This window comes from Centrocercus urophasianus, unplaced genomic scaffold, assembly GCF_019232065.1.
Source record: "Centrocercus urophasianus isolate 14NV4802_14NV808 unplaced genomic scaffold, USGS_Curo_1.0 seq_11, whole genome shotgun sequence".
Classification (NCBI taxonomy): domain Eukaryota; kingdom Metazoa; phylum Chordata; class Aves; order Galliformes; family Phasianidae; genus Centrocercus; species Centrocercus urophasianus.
Window position 1 is genome coordinate 37,827,176 of NW_024884253.1, and position 16,130 is coordinate 37,843,305.

The following is a 16,130-nucleotide window of genomic DNA, read 5'->3' on the forward strand; positions in this document are numbered from 1 at the left end:
GTGATACCATTCCAATTGCAATGGAATAGCAGCATTTTAAACTCTGTTTCCATCATAGTCAAAGCTGCTGGACATCTCCAGTTTTGTAGATAAGAACTTTGTCCTACCTAGACCTAACAATAAAAGTTTTAATCAAGTTGGTCACAGCCAAAGTTTAAGAATAAATGAAAGTAGAAACTGAGGCTTTTCAATTGGTCAGGGTACAAAAGAAAGCAGTATGTATTAATTAATTTGACTCTTCTTAACATGAGTTAGGAGCCGTCCTCCTATGCACTATGAAACTGTGGTGTGGCAAGTGCCTTAGTGAGGAGATGGGACTGATTGCTTGTGACAGCAGCCCAGAGTGGTGTCAGTGTAGAGGAATACTTGAATCAGAATTTCTAGGTGCCCCATTTATTCACAGGATGTTTTGCTACATGTAACACTGACTGTAGTCAGATATCTACAGTTCAGTCAGCACTACAATATGCTCTTATAGGATGGAATGTTACTATTCTCTTTTCCCCACCAGGATGCCTTATGTTTGTAGTCTTTTCTATTTTACTTGTTGATCTGGAGAAAGACCTTTAAATATTTTCTTTTTTTTTTCTTTTTTTTTTTTTTTTTTAAATTTTATTGAAGTTGTGCATTCCTTCCTACAATTTGCAGAAATCATTACAGAGTTAAATTAAGGAGTAAAGAGTATCTTAATTTTGCTTTCTTATGTATTTGCTTTTAAGAACTACTTTTGCAGAGGTATCATTTATTTTTAAGAGATATCATGTTGACGAATACTTTCATCCTGGCATTGCAATGTTCCATTCATTCATCTTTCAAGTATGTCTCTTCACTGGATATTTTTCTCTTGTTTCTGTCTATTTTCATCTCTATAAATTCTTCTGACACTTTACCAGTTCCTTTATGAATTTCCATTTGAAAGATCACTATCACTTTTATCACCATACATTATATTTTTCCATGAAGTAAAAACATCTTGGCATTGCTGCAAGTATGCAAGAAGGGAAGAAGGAGAGGTAATTCCTGAATCCTTCTCTGTTTCTGAAGAATGGGCAGAACATGTATTGACTCAGAATGGATTTATCAGTATGAATGTAAAACAGATCAGGATCATCATATGATATATTAAGATACATTACCACTCCTGTTGATCATATCTTGAACTGTGTTTATTTGCAAACAAATTTCTATGAGCTTGTAATCTTTTGGACTGCCTGGCTGACTCTATTAATAAGTGACTCCTTGAAGTGCAGAACAATGTAAGATTCAGAAAGGCCTGTTATTCCAACATGTGACATGCTATCTATAACTGTGGATAGTCTGAGTTAACAATGGATATTCTGAAAAATGGAAAATTACTAAGCCTGGCTAAAAGTGCCAGGCTTCAAATACTCTAACTGAAGTGTGCTATGGAGAGTACTTTAGCATCGTTAGCATTTAAATCTGACAGATACAGTTTAGGTAGCAGACCAAGGGATAGGGCTAACTAATGTCACATTCCCTTGGATACACATGCATTTTCCTGAAACACTTACTTGCCTTGGAGAAGTTTCCCAGAAATGCTTTAATGTTCATTAATTTTTGTAGGTTTTTAGAATGAGTCTAAAGAATCCCCCCAGCTGATAAAAAAAAAAGCAATCCAATGCTCTCTCCTATGGTACATATAGTGGTTGTATTTTAGCTTTTGTAGGACGATTTTGAAGGTGGATTGAATGGATTGAATAAACTGCCTCTACTCAGTATTTCCTGCTCATATGGGTTTCTTTGATTTTCCTATTTCTTTTGTATTTTTGCCCAGTGTCACTTCACAGTGTTTTGATTTCAACAATATATTGCCGATCTATCTTCTTTTATTACACGTTGCTGCTTTTCATTTGTGAAATTAACATTAGAGGAATTTAACTTGCTCTGTGAGGATGTGAGCATGCATTGCAAGAACACATATAAGATGTCTCTCTTCATAGGTGATATGTACCACGTGAAGTATGACTGGAGCAACTAAGAACAGGCTAAAAGCCAGAATAAATTAGCATAGATGTTCTGTCTTGATGATCTTTCATTACCTGATAAAAAATCCTGTATAGAGTTGTGATCCTGCTTCTGATTGCAGTGTGATCTGGTTGGGAGTCAGTGATAACTATTCCTTTCTTATGTTCATTAGTTTGATATGAATTGTAAGTTCTTTCAGACCTCAGCCTCACAGTTATGCACAGTTGGGAGAGCTTCCCTATGTTCAACATGGACAATTCTAAAAACCTGTTTTTGATGAAAAAGAAGTAGAGAATAAATATGGAAGAAATAGTTTTTCTGGTCATAAGCAGTACTGAGGTCCTCATATGCTGCTAAAAGACAAGAAAAATTATTGTGCTTGTGTCAGGCTGCCCATGCAGTTAGAGCAAGCAGACAGAAGTGCCATTGACCTGTACTGCCTGTGCTTTTTATACAAATGAACTTGGGTTGTCTTTGTGGAGGGCTAGGGTCTCACCAATTGCATTTCAGCAAGCAAATGTATTGTACCATATGAGATGAAAATGAACGCTTGAAGAAAGCTGAGGCATGGGCACATGTTGAAAGGATGATTGCCTGGAGGGCTGGCAGCTGCGGCAGGCAGGCAGACTTGTCCAGCCCCTGTACCACACATACTGACCTAGTTTTCTGATTGGGATGGAGAAAACCCGAGCCAAGAGAAATTGCTTGTAGGAAGCAGACCCTGCAGCCTTCACCCTCAGCTACAGCTGCTGTGTGTGTCTGAAATGCTGACCTTCTTTTCTCAGCATCATATCTTTTATCTTGGTTTGCTGCCTACGTATTGAAGGGTGGGGTTTTGGTGTTCTGTCACCTTTGATATAGAAGGACATCTTCAGTCCTGGTTGTATTATAGATTTTATTCCTAAAGGATTTTACAGGGCAAAATGTGGTTACTGTTCTCAGAACAAATTCTATAGACTTTGAAAGAGCCTGGCTTCTAAATGTTGTTTGTCAGAGCCAGAAGCGGTCTGCTTTTAGCCCAGCCTTCACCAGGGTTCAGCTGTTCCTTTTTATTGGTCTACTAGGGGCATCCCATTAAAAACTCATCCAGATGGTTTCACTATTATCTTTTCTTATGCTTCATTCTGAGCACAATTTTAAGGTTCCTGATGTTTTATGTCAGTAAAATTCTATGTTTAAAGTTACAAGGGTTGATGTTTCATTTGAAGTAAGGAAACAAAATAAATTTATGTCATTTAAAACTGAGATTTTCAAGGAAATTTAAGTAAACAATGTGTGCTCATCTTGCTGAATTCCAGTAGTACTTTAGCATTTTAGGTTAAAACTCCTGCCTAAAACTACACTCGTGATCTCTGGGAAACTGCCTTAAAGGCAGTGGTAAGAATTTGTTTTGGCAGATAATAAACATCTTCCAATAGTTTGAAGGAGAACTTATATAAATGGCAAGGAAATATTTTTAGTGAATAAATATGCTTAGCTTCAGGTCCTAAGGTTGAGAAATAATCAATTCATTGCATTAGTGCTAAGAAAAGCATTTCTTTTGAATCAACATGTAGTTGACGTGGTTTGTCTGCAGTAATAGCTACAACTACTGAACAATGTTCTATACAGTTTTTTAGTGGAATATGTATAAGAGTTGGAATAAATGTACCAATTTTAAGAATATTTACTTGCAACAAAACTTTCTGCTATAAGTTAGAGGCAATGTCCCATTGCAAAAAAAATCCTAGTGAGTGGAGTTATTTTGTTAGGTCACATTTCTGTTCTTTTTGATTCATTTGGCTGTTCTGAGACATGTACTTCCTATTTTACTTTTTGGAAAAAGTGCCATATATGAAAAGGAGTTATTTTAAAATACACAGTATTTTTCACAGGAGAGGAGTACTATTTTTTGATTAATAATGGTGATAAAAACATATGTATAAAAGGTCTGTGTACAGTTATAAAAATAACCGTATCTGTCACAGTTGATCTGTAGGAAACTTTTATTCAAAGGTATTTATTATTTCAATAGCCAGTGTAGTACTTTGTTTGTATGTAGGTATTTTGCATAATTTTTTCATGTACTCAAACAATTGTCATTATATGATACCACATTTTCTATTATTTATGGTCTTTCTGACTGTACAGATCAACTAAGTTCTATGATGTACAGAAATGGTTGACAAGAAATCTGGTAGTGCGTGTTGTAGGATGCAGCATCTAATATTCTGCTGTGAATTAAATAAAATATTTCATAATGCTGTTCAGAGAAAAAAAAAGGTAAGAAAAAGAAAGGAATGCAAAAGCACTTGGGTTAATTTGAGCAGTTATTGCAGAATCACAGAACGTCAGCGATTGGAAGGGATCTCGAAAGATCATCATTACTGTGGCTCTTTACAGAAGATTTCTTGTCATATCATGATATTAGTGTTTTTACTTTAATTCATACTACATAGATATATTTGTTTTCTTCTCTCCTCAGAAATTTTTCCAAGAGATTCCAGTCTAAAAGACAAATTCATAAAACATTTTACAGGTAAGCAAAGTTGCTTGCTCTTAATTTACCCCTATATGAATATTCTAAGTAGCCGTAGGAAGAGTCACATATTAGATTTCTTGAGCTTAATGAACCAAGTTTCACATCTGTAAAATTCCGATTCTGTCATTTAGCACTAGAAAATTTAAAGAACTCTAACCATGTTTTGGTTTCAATCTCTCTTTAAATAATTGAGATTAAAATACCTTAAAAACACAGTAGGCTAAAACATTAATGATTTAGAGCCCAATGTTTCATTTTTATGATCCTATTGCTACTTGTTGATTTGCAGTTCATTTGCAGTTACTGAATGTATATGTCTATGTCCTACATATCCACATGCAAACATTTTGTGGTATGATGTTAAAATACATCATCACCTATCTACTGTCTCTGGCAAATATTTCAATGACAGAACTTGGTAGTACATTTTTAATTTTAAATATATGTTTTTCTATAATGTCTGTCAGTCTAGCATATAAATTTTTAAGAGTGCTAATTTTAAAGCTCCTAGTGGGACTGCATGCATCTTTCAGATCAAATCTATATAGCTGTATAATTTTTTTTACTATACTGGTAAAATACTTTTTATCTTCTATATTATGATATTTATGTGTGGATGCTTGTTTTAAAATAGCAGACAAATAGAGTAAAGAAAGGTTATATCAGTGTAAATGAATTAAAAAAACCATTAACTATGTTAGATACAGAAGCTTAATATGAATACAGTCAAATACTTGTATGTGAAATTTGAAATGTAGTTGTATAGCTACACTTGTAATAGTTACCTTTTGTACTTTATTTTGTAACTACAGGAAAAAATACTGTACTCTTTGAATGTAAAAAAAACAAGCTCAAAAAAAAAAAAAAAAAAAAAAAAAGTGCATTAAAGTGCTTGTGCTGATTCTTTACTTTCTAGTTCCAAATATTCTGAAAATCAGAAAAATGAATATCTGGATGTACGGCACGGCAAATCTGTTAGTGATTTTAAATGTTACTGGGATTAGTGAAACTAAAACCTGGAGAAAGAGATGTCAGTAGGTGCATGAAAAAGAGAATTGGAAATTTTGGACAGTCCATGGCAAGAAAGGGAAGAATTTGTTTTTTCCTTTGCATGGAAGAAGGGCCTCAGACCTTCAGGATAAGCACAACAGTAAGAATCTTTCTGCCAGCAGCTCACTGCAGACTAATAGCATCCACAGGAGTGGTGCTACACCCAGCTGCTCCTTCACTCTTACAACAACAAAAAAAGAATAATTATGAACCTTGTCATTTTCAATTCATATGAAAAAGAAAAGAAAGGAACATATAGATTTGAACTTTGCTATTCTTTGTAGCACAGGAATACTGGAAGATTCTATTCTGAGGACGGCAGACAAGAAAGTTTTGTTTGAATTAATAATTAATGTTTCCTTTTCATTTTTAACTTTGGAAACTTTTCAGCCACCATAACAATCTCAACATAAGAATCTGAATAGGCTAAATGATGACTACGGAACAAGTTCCTTTGCTCAAAATCAACAGCAAAAACAAAACAGCCATGAGTTTTACAGAAGGTATTTTGAGAATACTAAATCACAGAAGTGAAAAAGAGCAAAAAGCACTTAGAGGCCTGTTTCTGGAGCAATTTATTAAATTAATGTTCTTTTTCTGCAGGGGTAGTTGTCATCAAAATTGTTGAAATTACTTGACTAAGAATAGCTGGAATTAATAAGGAAAGCAGGTTCATTCCAAAATTCTTGGAAGTTTATTTCTTTTTTGGCTCAGGATTGCTACATCTTTTTTTTTTTTATTGTTATTATTTTTATTATACTCTTAGGATCTCCAGTGACGGGGTATTCTGCCTGATTTTTCTTTTCCACAGCTTTATTAGATCCTCTAATCTTTTGTCTTTTTTCTTATACAGTCTACATTTATTTTTCTTGATTCTGTTCAAATCATTATCCTTTTTCTATCTACCTTAGTTAAGTAAACTATTTCAAGGTAGTCCTTAAAAATGCAAGACTTAGGACATTCTGAACTAATGAAGTTATGAAAAAGAAGAGAGGAAATCAACATTAACTTTACAGTCCATTGTCTTTACAATTTCAAGGTTAAGAGAGTTATTCTACGCTTTTAGTTGCCAAGAATAGTAGACATTTTGAAGCCAAAGAAAAACTGTATTTAACAATCCTTGACTGTAGGAAAAATCATAAATAATATTATGAGTCATAAAGCTATCTATCATTTTGGCTTGAAAAGCCTGTCGACACAGATTGCTCTATAAGGCAAAAATAAAATTAACAGTCTGTATTTTGTGGTAATGAAGAAAGCTGAAAAACCGCTTATTACCTGAAGGAACATGAAATTTATTTAGTGACAAAAGCTGTTATTATCTTCATATATCTTGGAAAATTTCAAATTGCATGCTTTCTCTACAGCCTATTTACTCACTCAGATAAAACATAGCAACAATCTTCCAGTTTAAAGTTGCAAAGACTACTTTGTCAGTTTATTCAAAAGCTTACTTATGGCTGAAAAATCACAGAATATAGAATCACAGAATTACAGGTGTTGGAAGGGATATCTAGAGATCATTAAGTCCAACTCTCCTGCTAAAGCAGTTTCCCTGCAATAGGTCATGCAGGGCATCCAGATGGGTTTTGTGTATCTCCAAAGACGACGACTCCACAACCTCTCTGAGCAGCCTGTTGCAGTGCTTCATCACTCTGACTGTAAAGAAGTTGTTTTTCTTGTTTATGTGTGCACCTTATTTGTGTGCAACTTCCTATGTTCCAGCTTTTGATCACTTCTCTTTGCTGTAATACTACACATCTGAAAAGAGTCTGGCCTCATCTAATTGCCGCCTGCACTTTAGATATTTATAAACACTGATCAAATCCTGACTCAGTCTTCTCTTCTCTAGGCTGAACAGACCCACATCTCAGCCCTTCCTCACAGGGAGAGGCACTTTACCATCTTTGTCACCTGCTACTGGACTCTTTTTAGGAGATCCCTGTATTTTGAACTGGGAAGCCTAGAACTGCACATAGCACTCCAGGTGTGGTTTCATCTGGGTACTGTGGAGAGGGGTAAGATCAGCTCCCTCGACCTGTTGGCCATGCTCTTTTCAATGCATCCCAGGATTTCACTGGCCTTCTTGATCATGATGGCATATTGCTGGCTCATGGCCAACCTTTTATCCACAAGGACCCTAAGTCCTTCTCTGTAGAGATTTTCTTCTTCAGGTCATCCCCTAACCTTTACTGGTGCATGCAGTAATTTCTCCCCTAGTGCAGGATTCTAAACTTGCTTCTGTCAAACCTCATCAGTTTCTCTAGGCCTAACTCTTCAGTCTGTCAAGGTCCCATTGAATGACTGCACAGCCTTCAGGTATATCAGCCACTCCTTCCAGCTTTGTATCATTAGCAAACTTAATGAGGGTAGACTCAATCCCTTCATTCAGGTCACTGATGAAGATGTTGAACAAGATTGGACTCAGCCCCGACCCCTGGGGAACACTGCTAGTTACAGGCCTCCAACTAGGCTCTATGCCACTAATCACTAGTCACTAAGTTCTGCCAGTGTGCAAGTTCTCAGCACACCTCGCCATCCACTCATCTATCCCACACTTTCTAAGCTTCATTACAAGGATGCTGTGGAAGACAATGTCAAACACCTTGCTAAAGTCAAGATATACAGCATCCACTGCTCTCCCCCTATCTGCCCAGCTAGTGATGACACTGTAGAGGATTACCAGGTTGATCAAGCATTATTTCTCCTTGGCAAATCCATGTTAACTATTCCTGCTAACCTTCTTTTCTTCCACTTGATTGGAGATGCATCCAGAACAAGTTGTTCCATCACCTTTCCAGGGATGGAAGTGAGGCCTTTGGCCTGTAGTTTCCTGGATCATCTTTCCTGCCCTTTTGAAGACTGGAATGACATTGGCTGTCCTCCAGTCTTCAGGCACCTCTCCTGTTCTGCAAGACCTTTCAAAGATAATAGAAAGCAATCTGCCAAAACTCTGACAGCTCCTTCAGCACAAATGGCTGCATTGCATTAGGTTTCAATCTGGAAATATCATGAATTCCACGTACTGCTGTAAAATGTATCTAGTGTTCAAATCAGTTCACTGTCATAAAGAGGAGTCTTCTGTAAATTCTCCATTATCCAGAAGATTGGCTCTTTTACCAGGCTGCTAACCCACCTTTGAAATGGCAAAATAAATATCTTTGCCCATAATGCTTAGTAGCTTCCTCTGACTAAAAGGTCAGTCAAAGCAGCTTTCTTCATATTGATCCTTTTATAGCACTGCTTGAAACAACCTATAAAGTCTTATTCACATTCCCTATGTGTGCTGAATTAAGAGAATGGAGGTCAATTTAGTCTTGTTCAGTTAGTTTTGATTTGTATCAGTCTTCTCTGATCAAATCTCAGAAAACTGGTCCCTAACTGGCAGTGGTAGTATTCTAAGCATGCATATGGGAACGTGACCTGAACCAACGATTGAACACCTGGTGAAAGGATATAGCCAGCCCTGGGAGCACAGGTGGAAGCAATTTGCCTGGATGACCGGAAGGGGTGGGTCCAGGATCTGCCTCTCCTTAACCTCATTTAATTGCTGGCAGCCAAATGGGACACATCTCTACTTGGAGGTTGTCTCCTTTGGAGTGTTTGGTGAGCTCTAATCGTTGGAAAGGTGTAAGCAGTTCCTTCTTAATTTACTGGGTTATGACCTCTACCTTTCTTCAGGTATCCAAAACTGGTTTAAAGCAGCTATGTGTTTACCATATTATGTGATTTGAATTATAGTTTGAAGATAGATTGAATTGATTATAGATTGAATTACGAGTTATATTTTCGCTTTCCTTTTCATCTTGGATGCTATTACTATTACATTCCTGGGGCTGTAAGTAGTTATGGAAAGACTTTGGTGACTTATAACCTGTGAGCTATGGTTTGAAGACCAGTAGCTTTATGTTATTATCGTATGCTAGTATGAGTAGATGACATGATATATCTGAAGAAAAGAGTAGTGGCTGAAAGAACAGACAACATGCTACACCCTGTGCACACAGGGATTTGCCTCATCCATATGTTAAAACGTATGCTGCCCTCTGCAGGTCTGTACCCTTTTCTGCTAGTACTATTTCCACAAAAAATTATGTTCCTAAGTAGTATTCAGCCAAAATTTTTCCTCAACACCCATGTTGTATTCATACAGAGCTTTATAAATGATTAATGTACAAATTGAACCCTTAGTAGGCTACTTAACTTTTGCAGGGCTTAGAATTTAATATATGGACTACTGAACTAACTAATTACTGCTGCAGTTGCACCATTCTATTTTTCACCACATAAAAAATGTTACCATTAATTTGAAGTTAATGGAATTTCAAGGCTTATGTGGTCTATCACTATGAGGTTTTTCTCAAATCTGGATCATGAATCATATGATAGCTTGGGTTAGAGTGGACCTCAAATATCATCTGTTTCTTACCCCCTACCATTGGAAGCATTGCCAATCACTATGTTAGGCACTACATAAGGCAACACCTCACCATTTTCTTGATTCCCTCTATTATCTAATGTAAATCTGCCCTATTTTAATTTAAAACCCTTATTCCTCCCACCCCTCATCCTATCACTCTGAGACCATGTTAAAAAGTCTGTTTCCCTCCTTTTTATAAAAATCACAAAGTTATAGAACTGTAGAGGTTGAAAGGGACTTCTGTAATGTCCAAGCCTCCTGCTAAAGCAAGTTTCCTACAGCAGGTCAGACAGGTGGCAGTTCAGGTTTTGAATATATCCAGAAAGGGAGAACCCACAGCCTCTCTAAGCAGCTTGTTCCAGTGCTTTGTCACCCTGACAGTGAAGAAATTCTTTGTGTTAACATGGAACTTCTGTGTTCTGGTTTCTGCTTTTATTGCCCCTTTTTCTATTGCTGCACATGCCACCAGAAAGAGGTCCATCCCCATTGACTTGACTCCTGTATTTTAGATACTTAGTTACAAGATCAACGTTTATAAGCTCCCTTTAAGTATTGGATGGCTGCAGCGTGGCTTCACACTGGAAAAAGCCCACTCCTTCCACTGTACTTCACAGGAGAGATGTTTTATCCCTCTGATAATCTTCATGGCCTTCATATGAAGATTTTGGAAAGGTTTCACATCTTTCTTATGCTGGGGGCCTTAGACTTGGGTGCAGCACACCAGATGGGGCCTTACAAGAGCAGAGTAGAGGGGGACAACCACCTCCCTTGTGCTGCTGGCCACCTCTCTACTCTGCATCTCTACTGATGCAGCCTAGGATACTGTTGCCCTTCTGGGCTGCAAGTGCTCATTACTGGCTCATGTTGAGTTTTTCATCTACCAGCACCCCTAAGTCTTTCTGGACAGAGCTGCTCCCAAGGACTTCATGCAGTCTGTATACGTATCTGGGATTTTGCTGACCGAAGTGCAACACCTTGCTGAACTTCATTAGGTTCACAGGGGCCTACTTTTTGAATTCGTTCAGGTCCCTGTCACGGTGTTAACTAGTTCAATCTATGCCCCTGCCCCCCCCCCCCCCCCCCCCCCCCAAAAGGGGGGGGAAAAAAAAAAAAGAAAAAAAAAGCGGCAATGATCTATGGAGGAAAATTTATTTTACTAACTATGATATCAGAATGCAAGATAACACAACATAATACAATCTAATTGAAATTGAGACTAATAAATCAAATAAAATAGGAGAGAGAGAGAGTTCCTGAGACCGAGTCAAACCTGAAAAGCTTGGAATGGCTAGGAAAGCACCCTCCAGCACCCACTGCAAGGCAGTAAGAGATGGCCCCACCCAGAAGGGCCAGATCCCATGACTTCTGTAATATACAGGAATAGGTACCTGGAATTGGAGCATTAATAGTTTAACTCCCAGTGTACTACATGATGTTATGATGAGGAATACTGAGAACCAAAAAACATAAAACCATGACAGTCCCTTTGGATGGCATCCCTTCCTCCTGTCTCATCAACTGAACTACTCAGCTTGTATAGCAGCATAGTAATAGTATCACTTTCTTTTGTTTCAGTAGCAGATATTGTTATAGTTGTGTTTCATCATAATTGTTTAATGCATGGCAAAATATTGAGAGTAATTTTATCAAAATACATTCAAATTAATTCTATGTGTTGGCAGTATTGTTTAAAATTGTAAAGTAGTGCCACTGAAAGCTTGTAGTTAACTCCTGCTTACCCTCAAACAGGGCCAGTCACATTTTCATCAGAATGCAGCAAGCACTTTCATCGACTGTATCACAATACAAGGGACTGCTCAACACCAGCTTGTAAGTAGCAACTAAAGTAATTTAGAATTCTAACTGTGATATTTGTTTTAAAGCAACCTGCTTTCTGCTTTTCCTGCTCGGTTTTTGATGTGCTGATCCTTCCAGAAGTTGTGTGGTTTTGTTTTTTTGTTTTTGTTTTCTGTAGAATACTGCTGAAGTATTTACACAAGGTCTTCTAATGCACAACTGTTTTTCTATGTTATCCATATATCACTACCTGCCACAGAATGTCTAAGGATGGCTTATTTCCTCTCCTGCTGATATGGTTATATTTTTTTACACATATTCCTTGAAGCGCTGATCCCAGGTTGACACTCAGTCTCTTGCTGTTTGGAGCACTTTCTGTTAAGTTTTCTGTTAAGAAAGTTATAAAGCAAGAGAAGAATATTTCACTTCCGTGTTACCAAATAGTTAGATCTTTCAATTGGAAAAAATGGCAGTGGCTCAGGGGCCACTTGAAACAAGGGGTCCTTTGAACTAACGACACCAGAGTGGGGGAACTAGTCCCTCTAGTCTTATTGTTAGAAGGTTTATTTAGACATGAAAAACATGGATTCCTATCAAAGTCAATAGTAAGTGGAACAATAAAAAGTTTGAGAGTCTGATGTCAGAATACCTCGTAGTCTGCTTATTAGAATAACCTCCCAAATAATGAGTTAAGTTCCTTCAGGTAAATTTGGGAACTCAACTTTGTCTTAACACATCTTAAAAGTAGAAAATGAACTGTTGCGATCACTCACGTTTCCTTTAGATCCCAAGATATAATAATGTATAATTTTGCATCTTGCACCCATAATGTAATGGATTTCCATCAGGGAATGGTTTTATTGTGTTGAAAGCCTGAAAATCCTACATTTATTTTTACAGTGTTTGAGAGTATCTGCCAGTTGAGATTCATTATTGCTGTTGGTATTTTTTGTTTTTTAGATTATAAAAGATGTGCAAGGTTGCTAACAAGATTAGCAATGAGCCCTCTGTGTACACAGTCCTAGGATGTTTGCTATGTAAGTATCATTTTTTCCTCACTATTCTTTTAAAATTATTTAATAGTCTAATGATTTATTTCACATTTGTACCTTGTTATTGCATGTGCACGCTGAAACGTGATATAAATAGTGCATCAACATGGAACTCTGGCATTGCTATTAAGACTGGCTATATGGACATGGAAATATATGTCAGCACTGGTGTCTCTGATATAAATCCCATTGTAATGTCCTACCAGTCCTTGGTGGCACTGTAGACCTTAATTATGTTCTGGGTCACATTTTGCTGTCAAAACTTAGAGAAAACTAGTTAGTGAAGGTGAAAAATATATATGAAGACTTGATCAATGCATTTCAATCCTTTAAATAAGAGGGCTCAATTGTTAATGTATATGAAAAAAGGTCTTGTGTTATGTCTGCAATCTTAATAGATGCACTATCACTTCATCATCAGGACCTCTTTCATTCTCAAATTTTATTCTAAGTACTCGTCAAATGTTCTCTAGTCGGTTGGATATCAATGAGGTGTTTGCACATTTTATACTAATTTGGAAAACAGCACTGATTATTATGGGCTGATATATATATATATATATATATATATATATATATATTTATATACATATATATATATATATACATATATATATATATATATACACATATATATATATATACACACACATATATATAAAATCAGTGAAAATTGATGTATTTAAATTTCTTCAAAGGCTGTTTCCTCTCACAACTTCCTTCTGTCAAATACTGCCTGGAGTTTGGTGGAGCAGTGTGTGTCACTTCGTCCTGAATCAAGACTTCAATTCATACTAATCAAGAGTAAGAAAGAGTAGGATATGAGTCAGTGTTAGTTAATTTGATTTCCAAAAGGAGGTGGGATTCGTTTTGGTGTCTGTGCAAAAATGCTTAGAGGAATATGGCAGTAATTTGGTGCTGAGAATTTATTTTACTATTTATTTCCTTAACAATTTTCAATTTATTTTATAATTTATTTTCTTAACTATTTTCAGTCTGTTTTGCCTCTTGCCTTCTGGGTCTTGCACGTCGTTTTGAATCTATCAGGACACCAAACCTGAGGCTGGCTAGCAGATGCTGTTACTTTGTCAGGACTTCTTTTGCCAGGAATCATTTCTGAATGTCCATTAGTTGTTATTTTTTGTTTTGCTTTTTTTTTTTACATCCCTACAAAACTGTATGTTTTTTAGTTTTCTTATTCAAATCTCTGCATTTAGAAGCATCCTGGAAATCTCTGATTTTATGAGCTTTCATTTATCTGATCTGTTCTCCATTTATCTGTACTTCTTTACTCCTCTGGGTTCATGGCTTGGGCCTTTCAGAAACATTTCTGAGTGTTCTAGTACTTTTTTTTTTCCCTTTCAATCTGGTGAGTCAAAAATTTACTTCCATATTCACAGTACATAAGCCACTATCACATCCCATTTCCAGCTTTAAAATATGAAAGAATCGTGAGTTGTTCCTGAGTTGCAAAACCAGTTGTTCTAATTTGACTGTCACAAATATACACTGATATGACATGTGGGAAAGAGAGGGTAAGCCATGTTAGCAGCTCATGTACACTGTGTTCACATAAAAATATCTCTAGGCTGACTTTTTCTCTACTCTGTTGAAAACAGAGAGAACATTACAGGAAAAAGCAGAGCTATGATCTGACTGTTTTCTAGCTTCCTCTGTGCTCCCTTGTGCTGTTCCTCCACTGGGTAGATGGAGTGGCTAGTTTCCGTGAGAGCTATCCAGTGTCTGCTTGAAACGGATGCATTTTTCTGAGAAAGATGAAGGGCAGCAGAAGCTCTTCTCTCTTCTCTCTGTCTAAAAAGGGCAGTGCAGGAGTTGCATACATTGCTCCCTTAATAACGCTGGATTTGTAACATGATTTAGCAATTGCATCTACTCCAGCTTTTGGCTGGAGGATCTGTTTTCCTCTCCACCCATAGCTTACAATGGACTGGGTCCTAGCTGGTATTTTACATAAGGACTTTACCTTGCTTTAAAATCTTGAGAGACTCCTGAGATGCTCAGTTGACTGCAAGAAAGAAGGGCAACTGTTCTGTCAGATGCCTTAAAGCATTTCATCCTAGTGCACAAAAATAGGCTACAGTTTCCTCAGAACCAGAATTGCAGTGCTAGAACATGGGTATTTTCTTCCTTCCCTTTCAAGTACCTGAGGAAAAAAAACGGAGATGTGGTCTTTTCGTGTTAGAAACAAAGCATTGTTTTGGGAAATGGTTTCTCACATCGAAGTGGCAGCATGCTGCAGCAGGAGCCGAGGGGCACAGCCTCGGACTGTGCTTCAGCACCATGGAGAAGGCCAGGGAGGGTTGGGCTTCGAGAGTTTCTTTTTAATTCAGATGCTTGCAAATGGCGGCAAAGCATTTGATAGAGCTCAGTATCTGCAGATGCGTGTAACTGTATTCGTGGAAGGCTTTCTTGTGAGATGTGCAGCATGAAGCGCTGTGTGTTAAACCTCTTTGCACCAACGTTGAGGATTTACCATGGCCAAACTCATCAACGTTTGCAGAAGGCCAAGACCCACTGAAAGTCTGGAGTGAAGACTTATGCAATCTGCAGAAAACTGATTTAGAATCAGAATTATACTAAGCAGTCGTCTTCTGTGCTTTGAAACCAGTTATAAAATGACATGTCCTTTTATCTTGCAGACTTTCTACTAAGGAGAGAATTCTGATTTGCCAAGAAAGTGCCTTGAAATCTTCCAGGACAGAGAAGACATCTATTACCTTTTTGATTTATGACATTTTGTTACTAGATGCATTTTATTTTCATATATTTGTTGGACATTCCATATTTGTGTAAAGCATTATTTTATTTTAATTTGTAAATTTGTTGCCTATAGTTCAGACAAGCCAATTATTTAAATACGTTGTATATAAAGAATACTAATAATATACTGATTAAATGCTATAATCATATGCAGGGAGTTAGAAAAATTTTGCTGTTTCTCTTGTTCCATTGTATTTACATCATTTTGCTCAGGCTCTTACTTTCATTATTTGCACTAACTTGAAATGCAGAAGTCTATGTAACTGAAATCTGAATAAGCTGTGGAGAAGTTTTACTTGCCATGGAAGATATTTTATATTATGAAGCTTTGTTAATATATATATTATTGCGCATCAGAACAAAAAATGCTCAGAAATGCACCTTGCTTTCAGGAACAATTGTATGACTATTCTGGATTAACATCAGTTACATTTGTACTGGCACTTATGGAAAGAGTTGCAAATAATGTAAATATAAAGACTGGAAAACTGCAATGCAGTTTTGATGGAATAAAGAACATAAA

At 36.9% G+C, this 16,130-nt stretch overlaps 1 protein-coding gene across 1 annotated transcript; it reads left to right on the top strand.

The window, feature by feature from the left end:
- Positions 1 to 990: 990 nt before the first annotated feature.
- ALKAL1 (ALK and LTK ligand 1) lies at positions 991 to 15,681 on the top strand. Its single transcript, XM_042835695.1, has 5 exons — positions 991 to 1,013; positions 4,425 to 4,504; positions 11,727 to 11,807; positions 12,735 to 12,811; positions 15,487 to 15,681. Exons 1-4 carry the CDS (start codon positions 991 to 993, stop codon positions 12,797 to 12,799), a joined length of 249 nt encoding a protein of 82 aa, XP_042691629.1. The 3' UTR covers positions 12,800 to 12,811; positions 15,487 to 15,681.
- Positions 15,682 to 16,130: the final 449 nt, after the last annotated feature.